At 40.1% G+C, this 15,909-nt stretch overlaps 1 protein-coding gene across 2 annotated transcripts in view; it reads left to right on the plus strand.

The window, feature by feature from the left end:
• Nucleotides 1-15,909, plus strand: part of gfra1a (gdnf family receptor alpha 1a) — a 125,549-nt gene that overhangs the window by 95,962 nt on the left and 13,678 nt on the right. For both annotated transcript variants that reach the window (XM_087849986.1, XM_087849985.1), the window contains one exon: nt 10,594-10,775. In XM_087849986.1, coding sequence (XP_087706112.1) covers nt 10,594-10,775 — 182 coding nt within the window. The remainder of the gene's footprint in view (nt 1-10,593; nt 10,776-15,909) is intronic.

The raw sequence follows: 15,909 nt of genomic DNA on the forward strand, positions 1-15,909 counted from the left end.
CTCTCTCTATCTATCTCTCTCTATCTCTCTCTATCTCTCTCTATCTCTCTATCTCTCTCTATCTCTCTCTATCTCTCTATCTCTATCTCTCTCTCTATCTATATCTCTATCTCTCTCTCTATCTATCTCTCTCTATCTATATCTCTCTATCTATCTATATCTCTCTATCTCTATATATATCTCTATCTCTCTCTCTCTCTCTCTCTCTCTCTATCTCTCTCTATCTATCTCTATCTCTCTCTCTCTCTATCTATCTCTATCTCTATCTATCTCTCTCTCTTTGTTCCACACACATTCAGTGTAAACACACCTGTTTCTAACCAGATTAAAGAGCTGCACATGTAAGCCGGACTCACTTTGAGTTTCCTTGTAATCTAAACTGGTTCTGCTCCTTCTGTTTTGATACTACACTCAGTGGCAGTCAGCTGCTTCTTTCCTCCCCAACACAGTTTAAGTGTAATGTGATTCCTAATTGATTCCTCTACGGAGGTCAGGAGACAGGGTCACAGCTGGAAGACAATCTCCCTCAAGGACACCCATGCTGGATGAGCATATGTGCTCACCGAGCAGCTGGAAAACGAAGGCAGTGTGGAACTGTAGACTGCAGTTTCTGCAGCAGCCACTTGAGGTTGGCTCTAAAAGTGAGTACATTTCCACACATGCCCATGTTTAACCTCCTAGGACCTGGCGTCCCCATATGTGGACATCACATTTTGGGTTATTTAGCCCAAAATACTCACTTTTGCTCTACAAGGGCCTGATATCCACTTACGAGGACATTACTGCCACTGATCTATAGAAATTTTAAACGAATGTCCTCATATGTGGCTCTAATTTATCTTAGAAACAAAAATCAGGTTAAAAAGAAAATATCTGGTAATTCTTTGTTTTTACATTCATCGGGTCCCAAATAGAGAAATTAAAAATGCATGCCGTGGAAGAGCTCGGGTCTTAGGAGGTTAAATACCCATCTTAGCAATATTAAAAAGCACATTTACAGCTGGTTATAAAATATGGGTTTGGCCTAATGGTGTGTAGATGTTTTTAAAACCCATCCCTCTAGACACTTGAGTTGTGAGAGTGGTTGGTTTTGGATTACAGGTGTCTTGATCCAGGCAGGTGTAGGTGGCAGCTCTCTGCTAGGCTTCCTCGAACCACTCGACCATTCTGTGGTTCCTTTTAGAGCTTGTTAGATGCTGTTGTCACTTTTATGCTTCAGTTTTTGTGAGTGAAATTGTAATATTTCATTGCTTGAGTGTGCCGTCATAGGTATAATGCAACTAACCATAATAGCTTTTTATTCCAAAAAACTGACATGGTATGCAGAGGCTTCAAAATGCAGAGTCTTAAACAAATGTTTATCCTCATGGTGTCACCGTATTTCAAGAGAAAGGGAGAGCAAGGCAGGGCAGCATCATAAGGGGAAGCGTAACAGCTGACTCAGGAGAGAGGAATGCAGGAACAATAACTCAACAAGAAGCAGGAGGGAGCAGAAAACAGGTGAAAACAATCAGCTGAACTTAAAATTGGAAAATGTTTTCATTTAATCAGCAAAGATTTTGATGAGAAAGTGTCGCTGCCATCTCCTGCTTTAGTTATAAAGTATGTTTAATGTAGCTTCTGATGTGTGGTAGCTGGTATGACATGGGTTAGGTGTTGATAAAATACCTGAAATAAATCTCCTATTAAAGATTCCAGCTCTTCTTGCGCTCTGGAATTTTACTTTAAGCCACTTTTAATTGGCATTTTGGTTTAAATTATGTCGACAAGCAAAAATCAGTTCAAATTGCAAATTATTATTTATGTGATTGGAAAAAAAATTAAATATATCAAAATAAAACTTGGTTGTTGTTTCTCTGCATTGCTTATATAGTTCAGAGTAGGTTAACCCTTTAAAACCTACCATAGAACCAAGTCCACCAGAGCTTATATTATATTTTTACATGCTGTGGAGCCATTTTTGGGAGCATTTCAAGTTGCTATACATCAATACAACCATTATAGCCCAAATTTTAATAATATGTATGCATTAAGTGCATAGTAATTACATTAATTGCAATAAACTACAAAAAAATTGAAAGTTTTAACATATATTTCTAGTTAGAGAAATTTAAGAGGCTTATCCCTCAAAACTGTAAATACAAAAAAGTTGCACAAAATAGTTTCCCACCACAGGAAATTTATTTTGAGTGTCTTCATGGTTTTATTTTTGAAATACACCAATTTTTATATACTGCAGGAAAAATGAAAATAAATATTACAATGCAAATTTGCAAAAAAGCAGCATATGCATCAAAATAAACTATTTCCAGCAGTGCAATATGAGTCCTAAGCATCCCAGAAATGACACAGAAAGTCATAAAGTCAAACATAACTTTTAAAAACACCAGTATAGACTCATGAGGCCCTGATGGTAAAAAACTACATTTCCGCGAAAATGACGTCACTTCCGGTTTCGGGCAGGACATGGCGGACATGCGATAGTTCACGCTGATGGACATAGGAAGTGTTATGAACAGCTGATCGGATCGGCAAAGCGTGTTTCTGGAATATTATGTTTTTGTTGCTGCAAGCGCTTTTTATGCAGTTTTTCCAAAGCTATATGTGGAAGGAAACTGTGACCGTGGACAAGCTGATGGCATAAGATGTAAGTACAACTCCTCCGATTTCATATGCAAAAAAATTTATTGTGCTAGCTGACGTGGTTGCAGTGCTACCGGGATTTTAAAAATAGTTACGTGCCTGCTCCTACCGGCTTTAAAGGGTTAAGAACCTATCCCAACTCTAACAGGGCAAGAGGCTGAGTACATCCTGACAAGTAGCCAGTCCGTCAGACGGCTGTCATGTCAGTTATTGACCTGCTGAAATTTGGATAGATACGAATGTTGAACTCTATAAATGCTAAACACGGTACTCCCACTGTGTTGTAGATGGTAACCTAGCTCTCATCATCACTGGTGAATGAGCCTCGGCATAAAAGTGGGATTCCTTTGAAAGAGAAGTGGAGGTTCATTAAAATTCCCATACAAGTACATTTTTCAGGACTATGTCAGTGGCATTTACAAATAGCAGCCATTGTTGACGTGGTTCAGCAGTGTACCAGGAGGATTTGAAAGTTATGTTTCCTGGGCGGAATTGCGTAACTTTATAATCACATCTCATACGCTGCCATTAGCTGTGTTTCTGGTCACAGGGTAGATATTAATTCAATATTTAACTGTCCTTCAGTTCTTCTTCTAATCTCTGCCAACTCCCAGTGAGAATATCTGTCTTATCAGCTGCTGAAGCTCCCTCTGTATTCATCAGCTTGATCCTGATGTACAGCGCTTTTTTGTTTTTTCCTAAAAAAGCCTCGAGTGGCAATTTGAATGAGTTAACACGACTCGCAGCTTCTTTGAAATCTTGTTCACGTTGCTGTTGTACAAGCTTTAACCTGTCACTGGGTGAAAGTTGGTCTGAATGATGAATTAGTTTTGTGCAGCATAGCACAGATTGACCACTATCTATTTGCAGCTGTCGAGATGTACAGTCACCTTAATTAAAAATTCAGCATTCGATTGATGAAGCAATCAACCACGAGACACGTGTGGCAAGCAGTCAATTGGGCAGGGTGTTCATGCGTGGGTGTGTGCTGTAGAAAGCGGTGTGCATTGAAGACAATGAGCTGTAGTCACAATGAGGGGAACGAGTTGGTGCCGGGTGTTCGGCTCTACACGAGCAGAGTGGGCGGTTTGATTTTCCTCTGTCAGAATGGCAGTTAGCAGATGAGAAAACACCAACAAGACGCAGCCTCGTTTTCACCAACTCTTCTCTCTTTCACGCTCTCGTTCGTCTTCTCCTCTTCTATTATCTTTTTCCCCTCCCCCGTCTTGTTTTCTCTACTCCGTTGTCTTTTTACCAGTCAGGGTTAACAAGGTTCCTCTGCTCTAGATAATAAGGGCTGCTGCAGTCGGCGTGCACGCGTGCGAGTCTGCACCCAGCTAGTGCACGTGGGAGACATGAAACGTATTGTAAGTCTTTGCTTCTGCGTGCTGGCGCGATTTTGTGTGTTCAAGTGTCATTGTGAGATTTCCAAGATCAAAGGGGGTTAACGTGGGTTAAAACACACCCTCTATATCTACTATTTGCTTTTATTCGCTGGGGAAGTTGAACATAGTTCAAAGTGAGGAGGAGTACGCCTCCTCTGACTCTTCATTATTAGTCTCAGTTCTCCCGAATTTCTTCACTGCTCCCTTATTTTTCCCATTACAACCCTTTCTTTTTCCCTTGTTCTCCAGCTCATGCTTCATCCCACTTCTGTCTGCTCATCCCAACTCTTTGTCTCCATCTCCCTCCTTTCATGCCCTCCCTCCTTCTGCTCTCATTAGGCTTGCTCAGCAGTAAGTGGAACTGACAACTCTGACGATCTTGACACACACCAGCTACAGGGTCATGGCTAGAAAGTAACTTGAGGAAGGACAAAGACTAGACAAAAAGACAGAAAAGAGAACTTTTTGAGCATTACATTGGTTTGTATCTTTCTAAGCTTCTGACTTCCTTAAATGTGTATGTTTTGTTGTGTGAGCTTTCAGAGTATCGAGGTCGATTATAGCACACGCCTCCTTCTGCGTTCCTATCCTGTAATTTTTTTTATACAGCTTCTCGGTTATTGTGTGACCCACCCCCAGGTTCGGATCCGCCGCTTTAATATTCTCAAGGAGACACTGCAACTTTAATATATTCAAAGCTTTTTTAGTGCAATTCCTCCCCGTTTCCTGCATATGCAAAGGTCACGCCGTCCAACATAATTCTAGTATTACAACAATCCGTGTACATGTAAAGTGAGATAAAGTGGTAATGTAGACATCTGCATGAGGCAAACTCATACTACTAACACCAATATCTGCTGCAGTGGGAAGATGATATCATGTTTGTTCTAGTGCACCTTGCCGTTTGCATTGATGAAGGTTAAATCATTGTTTGTCATGGTGTTTTAGAAAGGTTTATTTGAGAGGGATTTGCTACTTAGTGCATATAAAAAGGCTTCCGGTTTAATTTGACTCATTCATTTGGATACTGGTGTCATGCACGTGGCTGTTTGCTGTTTACTAGTCATCATTTCTGCCTGTTTGAGTCACTGAACTGGACGTCTTGTGTTTGTGGTTTTAGTTGTTTTTTATTAATGAAGTTATTCAATTCAATTTTATTTATATAGCGCCAAATCACAACAAAAGTCGCCTCAAGGCGCTTCATAGATACAGAGAAAAACCCAACAATCATATGACCCCCTATGAGCAGCACTTTGGCGACAGTGGGAAGGAAAAACTCCCTTTTAACAGGAAGAAACTTCCGGCAGAACCAGGCTCAGGGAGGGGCGGGGCCATCTGCTGCGAGCGGTTGGGGTGAGAGAAGGAAGACAGGATAAAGACATGCTGTGGAAGAGAGACAGAGGTTAATAACAGATATGATTCAATGCAGAGAGGTCTGTTAACACATGGTGAGTGAGAAAGGTGACTGGAAAGGAAAAACTCAATGCATCATGGGAATCCCCGGCAGCCTACATCTATTGCAGCATAACTAAAGGAGGATTCAGGGTCACCTGGTCCAGCCCTAACTATATGCTTTAGCAAAAAGGGAAGTTTGAAGCCTAATCTTAAAAGTAGAGATAGTGTCTGTCTCCCGAATCCAAACTGGAAGCTGGTTCCACAGAAGAGGGGCCTGAAAACTGAAGGCTCTCCCTCCCATTCTACTTTTAAATACTCTAGGAACAACAAGTAGGCCTGCAGAGCGAGAGTGAAGTGCTCTAATAGGGTGATATGGTACTACAAGGTCATTAAGATAAGATGGGGCCTGATTATTTAAGACCTTGTATGTGAGGAGCAGGATTTTGAATTCAATTCTGGATTTAACAGGAAGCCAAAACAGGAGAAATCTGCTCTCTCTTTCTAGTCCCTGTCAGGACTCTTGCTGCAGCATTTTGGATTAACTGAAGGCTTTTCAGTGAGTTTTTTGGACATCCTGATAATAATGAATTGCAGTAGTCCAGCCTGGAAGTAATAAATGCATGAACTAGTTTTTCAGCGTCACTCTGAGACAGGATATTTCTAATTTTAGAGATGTTGCGCAAATGGAAGAACGCAGTCTTATATATTTGTTTAATATGTGCGTTGAAGGACATGTCCTGGTCAAAAAGGACTCCAAGGTTCCTCACAGTGTCAGGTATAATATGGTTTTCTGTGTGGTGTAGCCCACTCAAAAAGTCTGTGAATTTCTTTTTGATTTCCCTGTTTAGTTTGTTACTTTGCACTAATTAGCCGACATGTTTACCAACCCTGCTTTCTAGCTTTAGCTGATAATTTAACGCTCTACGTTCTCACTGCGGACAGTTTTGTCTTCAGAAAAACAGCATGGGTGCATATTAAAGGCTGATGCTGAAACTTTAGAACGTGGAGTCCAAAGCCAGCGGGTGACATCAAACTGGCCACATAAATCTCATACAGTCAACAGTATCTGAAAGCTAATGTACTGAATAGATTTTGTTTGGTATGCCACAGAGTCATTTTTATATATCCTGAGTAAATAGTAGCAGGACTTCCATTTGCTTTGTATCAAATGTGTTGAGGAAAGCCAAAGGCTCAGTGTCTTTAGGTTTATTATGCAAATAACGTCAAGGATTGATGCTTTGCCCTTAACATAATACTTTCTCTTCTTGAAGTTTAATCTGTAGGAGGTGAAGTGAAACCGTAGAAATTGTGCGGTAGTGTGTGAATGTCAGAGGTACGAGTGTGAACTTGCCCAGTGTCACCTTAGTGAATAATATGCTCGTGTTGGTTAGTGTGCTGATGACATTTTCACTCACAGTGAAAGCTACACATGCTGTTTCATATAAGTACAAAAAGGTTTCATTTTTCATTCAAGATAAGAAGATCAAATATTGATTAGTTGCTATTTTGCAAATGCTAGTAAGCAAACAGCTCCGATGCTTAAAATGTGGTATTTTGCAAAAATAATTTGCATAACACCTAGCTGTATTTGCATTTATAATGTTTTAGAGAAGATTAGCTTGTAATTTGTTTTTCAGTTTTGGTTGTTTTCTAATTTTGAGAATCACGAGAGTGACTTTGCATGATGCACACATCAAAATCCTCATTGGTTCCTTTTCCTTGTGCAGCCACTCACTTGATCTTCTGACTGAAAGAAACTGTTTTAGTGCTACTTTTTGCACTAATGTTTAAAATGACTATATTATGAAAATCTGCTCTTAGTGTGATTTTAAAGTGGAAAAAAACTTGAATCCTTAGTATTTGACTTATACACCTACTGAATAGAATAGAATAGAATAGAATAGAATAATCCTTTAATTGTCCCACAAGTGGGAAATTTGGTTGTAACAGCAGCCAAAAAGACAAATATACAAACAAACAGTACACAGGACACGGAACAGAAACATACACAATTTTTCTTACATATTTACATTAAGGACAATGTTACTATAAACAGAGAGTACTGTACAGTTATTAAATTAAATAAAAATAATTACAGGTAAGAGGCAAACCAGGTTGTAGTGCGAATTGGTTAATTAACTAACTTATTGCAGTTACAGCATTGATGTAAACATCTATGTTTGTTGGGAGCAGTTCTGATTGTACAGTCTGACAGCTGCAGGGAGGAAGGACCTGCAGAAACGCTCCTTCATGCATCGAGGATGCAGCAGTACTGACCAATACTGACCTCAATATTTAAAACTGTGGTCATGTTTAATATGCGCATCCACTGTTGTAACTGTAGATATATTTACAGATATTTGTATGTGAGCTTTTGCAACAGAAACTAAGGAAATATCAATAATCCTTTTTTAAATCTCTGAACAAAGTTTGTATTTATTTCTACAATAGCATGCTGAATAATTAGTCAAAGTCGTCACCTTGCCAAAAACACTTCAAATGAGTGGAAATGTCAGAGAGGAAAAAACACAGGTTCCAAAACATTGTATATCTAAAAATAAGGAATGGAGTGAGCACACATGCAGGTCTGATGTCCTGTGCCTTAATTTGACATGTAACCTGTTTTTCCACGCACGCTCACTGTGCTGTGAGTGTGTTTTGTAATTAGGCCTTAGGTGAGGAGACACAGAAGAGACAAAAAAGAGCCCATCAACACCTCCAATATCCCCATCAGCCTTCTGCTGCCTCGACACAAAGCTAGGCAATCGCATACACACACATCGGCGAAAAATTAAATATTCACGCGCTCGAGCGGAGCCGCACGCATCAGGGGTGCAGGATATTGACAAAAATTACTTGTTTTGTGCTGAATATTGCATCTCCAAAAATTAATGCCAGCCAATTTCTTCAGCTACCGCATCTCTTGTGAAATGTTAAACAAATATGTTGAGGGAATAATAGTTTTGCATTGTCACTGACAAAATGAAAGGTACACACAGAAAAGGCATGTCTATTGTTATAGCTAATAATAAATAAAACACAATCATAGCCTTTTTTTTCTGCCATTATATGTGATTTCTACACTGATAAAACTAAACGAAACAAAAAAGTACAACGACCTTCACAATAAAGTTCTATAGAATCTACATTAATGAAAACATTATGCTGTTTGTCTGTGTCAGAGATCTTTCTCTTACCAGAGCTCACTTTGGCACATCAAGTGAAGAAGCCTCTGGGTTTGCTTAGTTTGAGATTACTAGTCACATTTATTAAATCTGCAGACTGGAACTAACTCAAAGGTTCTTTCTAGGTCATGGGGAGTTCAATTGGAAATCAGTTTTTCAGGAGGAAGGAACGGAAAGAGCAGAGGAGCGGAAGATCGTGATTTGTTCAGTGGCTTCAAAGAAACTCTGTTTAAATCGAAGTCATTTAACTTTCACCATTTTCTTTACATGGACTATTCAAACAGATCAGAACAAAATCTGATTGCATAAAATTCCATAAAATATCCTTAAAATCCAGACTTTTCTAATGCACGTAGCCAGAGGTAAACATTTTGAGAACATCTGAGATGCCAGGCACACACCGAGGACCCCCTCATTCGTCTTGCACAAGAAAACGAGTCGATTTGGGTCAGCAGGAATTAGGGGACGCTGTCTTGCTGTGTTCAGAAAAGACTACGAGGATTGTTTCTCTCAGATCCGATATCAGCCATTCTTCAGTTTTCACCAATTAATTTTGCTAACACGGCTGCTGGTACTCTTTTGGTCCTGCAAAGAAACAACCGGTCTAAAGGATGCCACTCTACAAAGGCCTGGAATTGAATCAGCAAATTTACAGGTCTGCAGGCTGAAACACGTTCACTTGGTTTTTAGATCCTCCTTTAAACTGCTTATGGATGTGTCTCCATATTCTCTTTAATCGAGTGTTTCCTGACCTACTGGAGAGAATAAAGCCTCATTTTCTCCAGAAGCAACAACATAGACTGGTGTCAGCATCATATTCAGATACAAGGCAAATCACCAGGCATGTATGTATTAGTCAGTATGAGCTTTCTTACTATAATACAAAATATCTGTCTTTATGTATGTATGCTAAACATTACTGTGTGTTACATTACATCATTTCACAAATGAATTTATCAAGTCCAACTGGGTGTATTTAAGGACTTTGTGAAAAGTTTTTAATGTCAAATGTTGACTGACCTTTTTAATGTATTTAATGCATTGCAAGTTATTGCAGGTGCAGGTTATTGTATAGGTAAACCTTAAGGTACATAAATCTGCAACCATGAATCTGCTTTTACTCTCAAATATAGATCTTTTATCATTAACGAATTATGATGGATCTTTTTTAAGACACAGATATATCTCAATAAGAGCTAAATAAAGAAAAGACTGATAGGTTATTATGCTAATAAAACACATTTTATTTTAAACTTAATTGCAGCACTTTCTTTTAGCTCCCCTCTAACAGCAACACAGCGTTTCTGCATTGATGCTCTATGCATGCAATCGATTTTAAACACAGATTATAGTCATAATTTACACTAATATTTCTATAAATTTGTCTCACAACTGCGTTTTTAATTTTTGACGCTGGATTTGTCAAAGAAAATTGCAGAAACCAACAAACCTGAACATGCAATATGAAAATACCGCGTGCTGTTCATCATACCGACATAATCACGTGTCTTTGCACATGTAAGTATGAATATTTGAGTGGGGTTAAAGAGCAGTTATGCAGATCAGCTCTTCCTTCCTTTACCACAGTTTTCAGGGTCATAATTCACTGTTGGAGGGAAGAATATCATTATGTTCAAACAGCAGCTCTGTAAGGCTCAGCTTCCCTCTGATGTGTGTGTATATGCATGTGTGTGTGTTTTACATCAAAGCCATAGAAGGCTATTAATAGGGTTGCTAATGGACTCTAATGGTAAATAGCCACATCAGCACTCAGGTTTTTGACGGTGTGGTGAATTTATAATGGAGGGAAGTGATAACAAAACTTAAGTACCCACTAACTCTCCTATAATTGTGGTTTGGGCAAAATACAGTTTTACTTTTAACACGGGGATTATCGTGCATTTGAGCCATGAAATAACTTAACTTACCTGGATTTGGTTTTCTGGACAGGAAACCTATAATCATTTCTTTTCTTCCCTTTGTAGGTAACGCCATCCAGGCCTTCGGGAATGGAACTGATGTCGGGGTGTGGCAGCCCATGTCCCCCGTCCAGACCACCACCTCCATCACCACCCCCTACCAAAGAAACCGTGAACGCAACCCCAACACCATTGACAACCACATTAACACAGACCCTGCAATCTATCACTTCTGCGGCAGCCTACAGGTGGGTCACACACACATGTTCCACATGTCCAGCCAATCTCCAACATTTTTTATTGTGTCTAGTTTTCAAAGATCAACACTGCAGGAGCGGTACTCTTTATTTCTTTATTTTTAACGTCTGGGTTTATCCAGTGGCTTTGAAGAAAGCAGGGAAGGCTGTCATCCTGCAGGTTAACCTGTCATCATCTTTTGCCTCCAATGCTGCCCCTCAAAAATTGCAAACTACCACAAAGCGAGTCGGCATGGAGTTTTCAGGGGGATTTTATAGAGGCTATCACAAAGAAAATTAAATAGCACTATAAGAAGGAGAAAAATGACTGCTGACGTCTGTAAGAAAATGATTCTCAGACTTTTTTTTTCCTTTTTCCCAGCGTTATTTCTCAGTTAGACACCATATGACACCATACATGTGAGTCTCACATTTGAGGTTATACATATCAAGATTGAAACCCTCCTTCAGCATGCCCCAAATTTATTTTGCTGGATTCTAGTCAATGTAGTACGGAGCCCCGCAGGGGACATGGGAGAAAAAAAAATAAGACGGACTTGTTTGTTTCCCGAGTTTGTTTTGCGAGATCTCGCAAAACAAACTCGGGATCTCGCAAACGTTTTAGCCGCATTCTTCGGACGCTGGCTCGAAGCCGACCGGGAGGTCGAGGCACGATGTGCCGGGAAAGCGGTGTTCCTCCCGGCTGTAGTAGGTCTCGACCTCGCGTTAGCTCGAAGGTTGAGACCTCCCGTTAGCTCGAAGCTAACGGGAGGTTGAGACCTCCCGTTAGCTTCGAGCTAACGGGAAGAATGCGGCTAGATCCCGAGTTTGTTTTGCGAGATCTTGCAAAACAAACTCGGGAAACAAACAAGAAACAAACAAACAGAAACAAACAAACCTTAATTCGAGATCTCGCAAAAGTCCGTCTTAATTTTTTTTTCTCCCATGTCCCCTGCGGGTCTCCGTAATGTAGCACAGGTGCAAGATAGTTTTACTTTGTAAAAAATGATTTTTTTTTCTAAAAGTATCAAAGTTTCCTACTTTTTTATCTGACCTGATAATCTGCAACTCTTTGGTAAATGTCATTTCTCTCTCTCTTTCTCTCTGTTAGTTTTTTTAGAATATAAATTAATCTTACATAACTTTGGTTCATAGTATTCTCCTCATTGTGCTAACCCCGCCTATAGTGGCTGTATGTCGTGTGAAGACCACCCCCTTAGATCCATGAGTACTGTAGTACAGATAAATGTGGGGTATTGTCATTACTGCCAAATAGACTGAGAATACCAGCTAACATCTGCAGCTTTACTCAACATTACGATTGTTTTCATTGTCATATTGCCAGGTTGGTGCTAAAAAGTTGCCGATGGGGATATGGAGGGAGATTGTCCTCTTAGGTTTGGTGGAGATCAAATCAGAGATTATATTGTTTTAAGTGGACAGGAATATTTTTCCAGTGCGATGGGATTATTCATGTTTACCCCCTATGTAGATTTCTATGCATTTATCCACATATTCCCTAATGTGGCCTGCAAGGCTCTGAAACTGTCAGTCTGTCCTTTGGAGCAGCTTCTCCTGCACTACAGGAACAACAGTTATCTGGCTGAGTAAATGGAGGGATCAGTCCTGAACACTGGTGACAGGCTCTTCCTGGGTCAGGGAGGAAATGAGGATAACACTGTGATTACCAGCAGAGAGATGACAGAGCCTCAGAGGGCCATTTCACATATAACGATACCACAGCCCAATGCAGCAGCATGCAACTGTTAAAGTTATTGTTTACAGGCACTTTCACCGTAATCGTTTGTTTTTGAGAATAGAAATCTTAACTGTAAACACCATGTTTTATCCTTATCTTATATTTGCACATGATGTGCCTGTTTCAGCTGTTTCTGAATAGTTTCGGTTTCGTCTTTGTGATACCTCTAAAAATCCACAGTCAGCAAATTTTAAAGAGGATAAACTCCACTTAACACAATTAGCTTCGTTTTTAAAAACGCAGCCTTTGAACCCAGCCTTTCATAGATTGATTTTTTTTCTGCTGTTTAAGAGAAACCGAACAAGTGCTAGACAATTATTAACATTGTTTTTTAGACTCTGTTTATTTCCACATTCAGCAGACACACACAACATTACGATTCACTGGGAGACGTGTTTCTGGCCACCTGATAAATTTAAACCTCCTTTGAGATCCTCCATCTTCTGAAGGAAATGACTGGGTCTTTAGCGATTTAAGTCAGCACTTTGGTTGCAGTTTGGTGCCGAGTTTATTGCAGCTTTTACTGCTGCTTTTTCTAGAAACCTGTTTGATGGGTGTAGTAAGAGTGCACCACTGTAGTAAAGCTGAGGGTTTTAAACCCACAACAAACCGGACAGATAAAAGCTGCAAAATAAAGAGTGATATCATAAGATCTATGTAGCTTCGTCATTTGAAATCACCTATTTCTTTTTAGAAACAAAATCGATTATTTATTTGTTACTAATCCATTTAATCAACCAGTTATGGAGCTCAGAGTCACGGGGGACACGGGGTCTGTTCAGCGTTATAGGGTCGGGGCAGGGTACGTCCTGGACAGGTCGCCAGTCTATCACATGGCTGATAAAGCAAGACTGACAAACACTCATTACTTATTAACATCTTCAGCCAATTTAGAATTTAATTAACCTGCCAAACATGTTTTATTTAAATATTTAAAATATTAATTAGCACAACACTGAAGCCAGAGCTGCATTAATCATGGAAAGCTGGGCACCTGACTGAAGGCAGAACAACTGTGACATTAAAAATTCATTAATAAAAGTAATAATTATGAAAATTTACCATTTTTTGGCTTTTAGCTAGTTTTACTTTTAGTTCTGTGTATATTTTCTATGTTTAATCTTTTGGATTTTTATGAAACTACAGATGCACATTTAGACAAACTATGACTGACTGCATGAAGGAAGTTGAGCAAGTTGCAAAGTGGCGTGCAGTTGCACAAATAGCATGTCATTTATAAAATTGGGCTGTTGCTTGGTGATCTGATGTGGGCTGGCATTACAGTGATGTACTAGGATGACTTTGCAAACCTGGCTTACAGACCATGGTGCTCGAAGTCCTACAAAGGTCTGCTGTATGTATATCAGAGGTTAGAAGGTGAAAAAGTTAAAGCTAAGAGCTAAAACTGACACTGAACACTTGTTGCTGCAGGACAAATCAGTAGTGGCTGCTTTCAGCTTTCTTCAGTGCCTCAGTGATGTAGAGAAGAATCAACCAGTAATGTGGTTCTGAGGTGATGTTACCGAGCGCCACGCCAACACTTCAAAGTGTCTTAGGCTACGTCCACACGTACACGGGTATTTTTGAAAACTGAGATTTTCCGTATTCGTTTTAAAAAATAATCCCGTCCACACGTAAAGGCAGAAATGAAGGAAAACGCTGCTAGGAACATGCCAAAGCAACAGGTGGCGATATATTCCTAACCGTGCAGAAATGTTGGCCAATCAGAAGTCTAGAAGCCTCGGTGGGAAATAGTAAACAAAGCTGGGGCATAGAAGCAGTGTTGCCAACTTAGCGACTTTGCTATATTTAGCGAGTTTTCAGCGACTTTTTTTCTAAAAAGCGACTAGTGACAAATCTGGCGACTTTCTCTGGTATTATTGGAGACTTATTTATGACGACTTTTTGACGTGAAAACGCGTATCGCTCTTACTCTCAACAAGCAGCGGTGCTGCCTTGAGCACCTCACCCGTGCCAAAGCGCTCACGGGCGGAGGATAGTCCTCCCCTGCTGCTATCAGGGCAGGAGACGTTCACACCTGTGCGTCCAAACTGCAAATGAATCGCGCATGAGCAAAGCCGCTGCTCCCGCACTGACTGTAACGCAGTCTGTTCTTCTTTTACTGTTATGCTGTTTTGTGGATCACAAGGTTTCAATTCAATTCAATTCAATTTTATTTATATAGCGCCAAATCACAACAAATGTCGCCTCAAGGCGCTTCATAGATACAGAGAAAAGCCCAACAATCATATGACCCCCTATGAGCAAGCACTTTGGCGACAGTGGGAAGGAAAAACTCCCTTTTAACAGGAAGAAACCTCCGGCAGAACCAGGCTCAGGGAGGGGCGGCCATCTGCTGCGACCGGTTGGGGTGAGAGAAGGAAGACAGGATAAAGACATGCTGTGGAAGAGAGACAGAGATTAATAACAGATATGATTCAATACAGAGAGGTCTGTTAACACATAGTGAGTGAGAAAGGTGACTGGAAAGGAAAAACTCAATGCATCATGGGAATCCCCCGGCAGCCTACATCTATTGCAGCATAACTAAGGGAGGATTCAGGGTCACCTGGTCCAGCCCTAACTATATGCTTTAGCAAAAAGGAAAGTTTTAAGCCTAATCTTAAAAGTAGAGATAGTGTCTGTCTCCCGAATCCAAACTGGAAGCTGGTTCCACAGAAGAGGGGCCTGAAAACTGAAGGCTCTCCCTCCCATTCTACTTTTAAATACTCTAGGAACAACAAGTAGGCCTGCAGAGTGGGAGCGAAGTGCTCTAATAGGGTAATATGGTACTACAAGGTCATTAAGATAAGATGGGGCCTGATTATTTAAGACCTTGTATGTGAGGAGCAGGATTTTGAATTCAATTCTGGATTTAACAGGAAGCCAATGAAGGGAAGCCAAAACAGGAGAAATATGCTCTCTCTTTCTAGTCCCTGTCAGTACTCTTGCTGCAGCATTTTGGATCAGCTGAAGGCTTTTCAGTGAGTTTTTTGGACATCCTGATAATAATGAATTGCAGTAGTCCAGCCTGGAAGTAATAAATGCATGAACTAGTTTTTCAGCGTCACTCTGAGACAGGATATTTCTAATTTTAGAGATGTTGCGCAAATGGAAGAACGCAGTCTTACATATTTGTTTAATATGTGCGTTGAAGGACATATCCTGGTCAAAAATGACTCCAAGGTTCCTCACAGTGTTACTGGAGGCCAAGGTAATGCCATCCAGAGTAAGAATCTGGTTAGATACCATATTTCTAAGCTTTTCAGCGCCGAGTACAATGACCTCAGTTTTATCTGAGTTAAGAAGCAGAAAGTTAGTGGCCATCCAAGTCTTTATGTCTTTAAGACATTCCTGCAGTTTAACTAATTGGTGTGTGTTATCTGG

Source organism: Neolamprologus brichardi, chromosome 13 (genome assembly GCF_056152115.1).
Source record: "Neolamprologus brichardi isolate AB-2024 chromosome 13, ASM5615211v1, whole genome shotgun sequence".
In the NCBI taxonomy this organism is placed as follows: Eukaryota; Metazoa; Chordata; class Actinopteri; order Cichliformes; family Cichlidae; genus Neolamprologus; species Neolamprologus brichardi.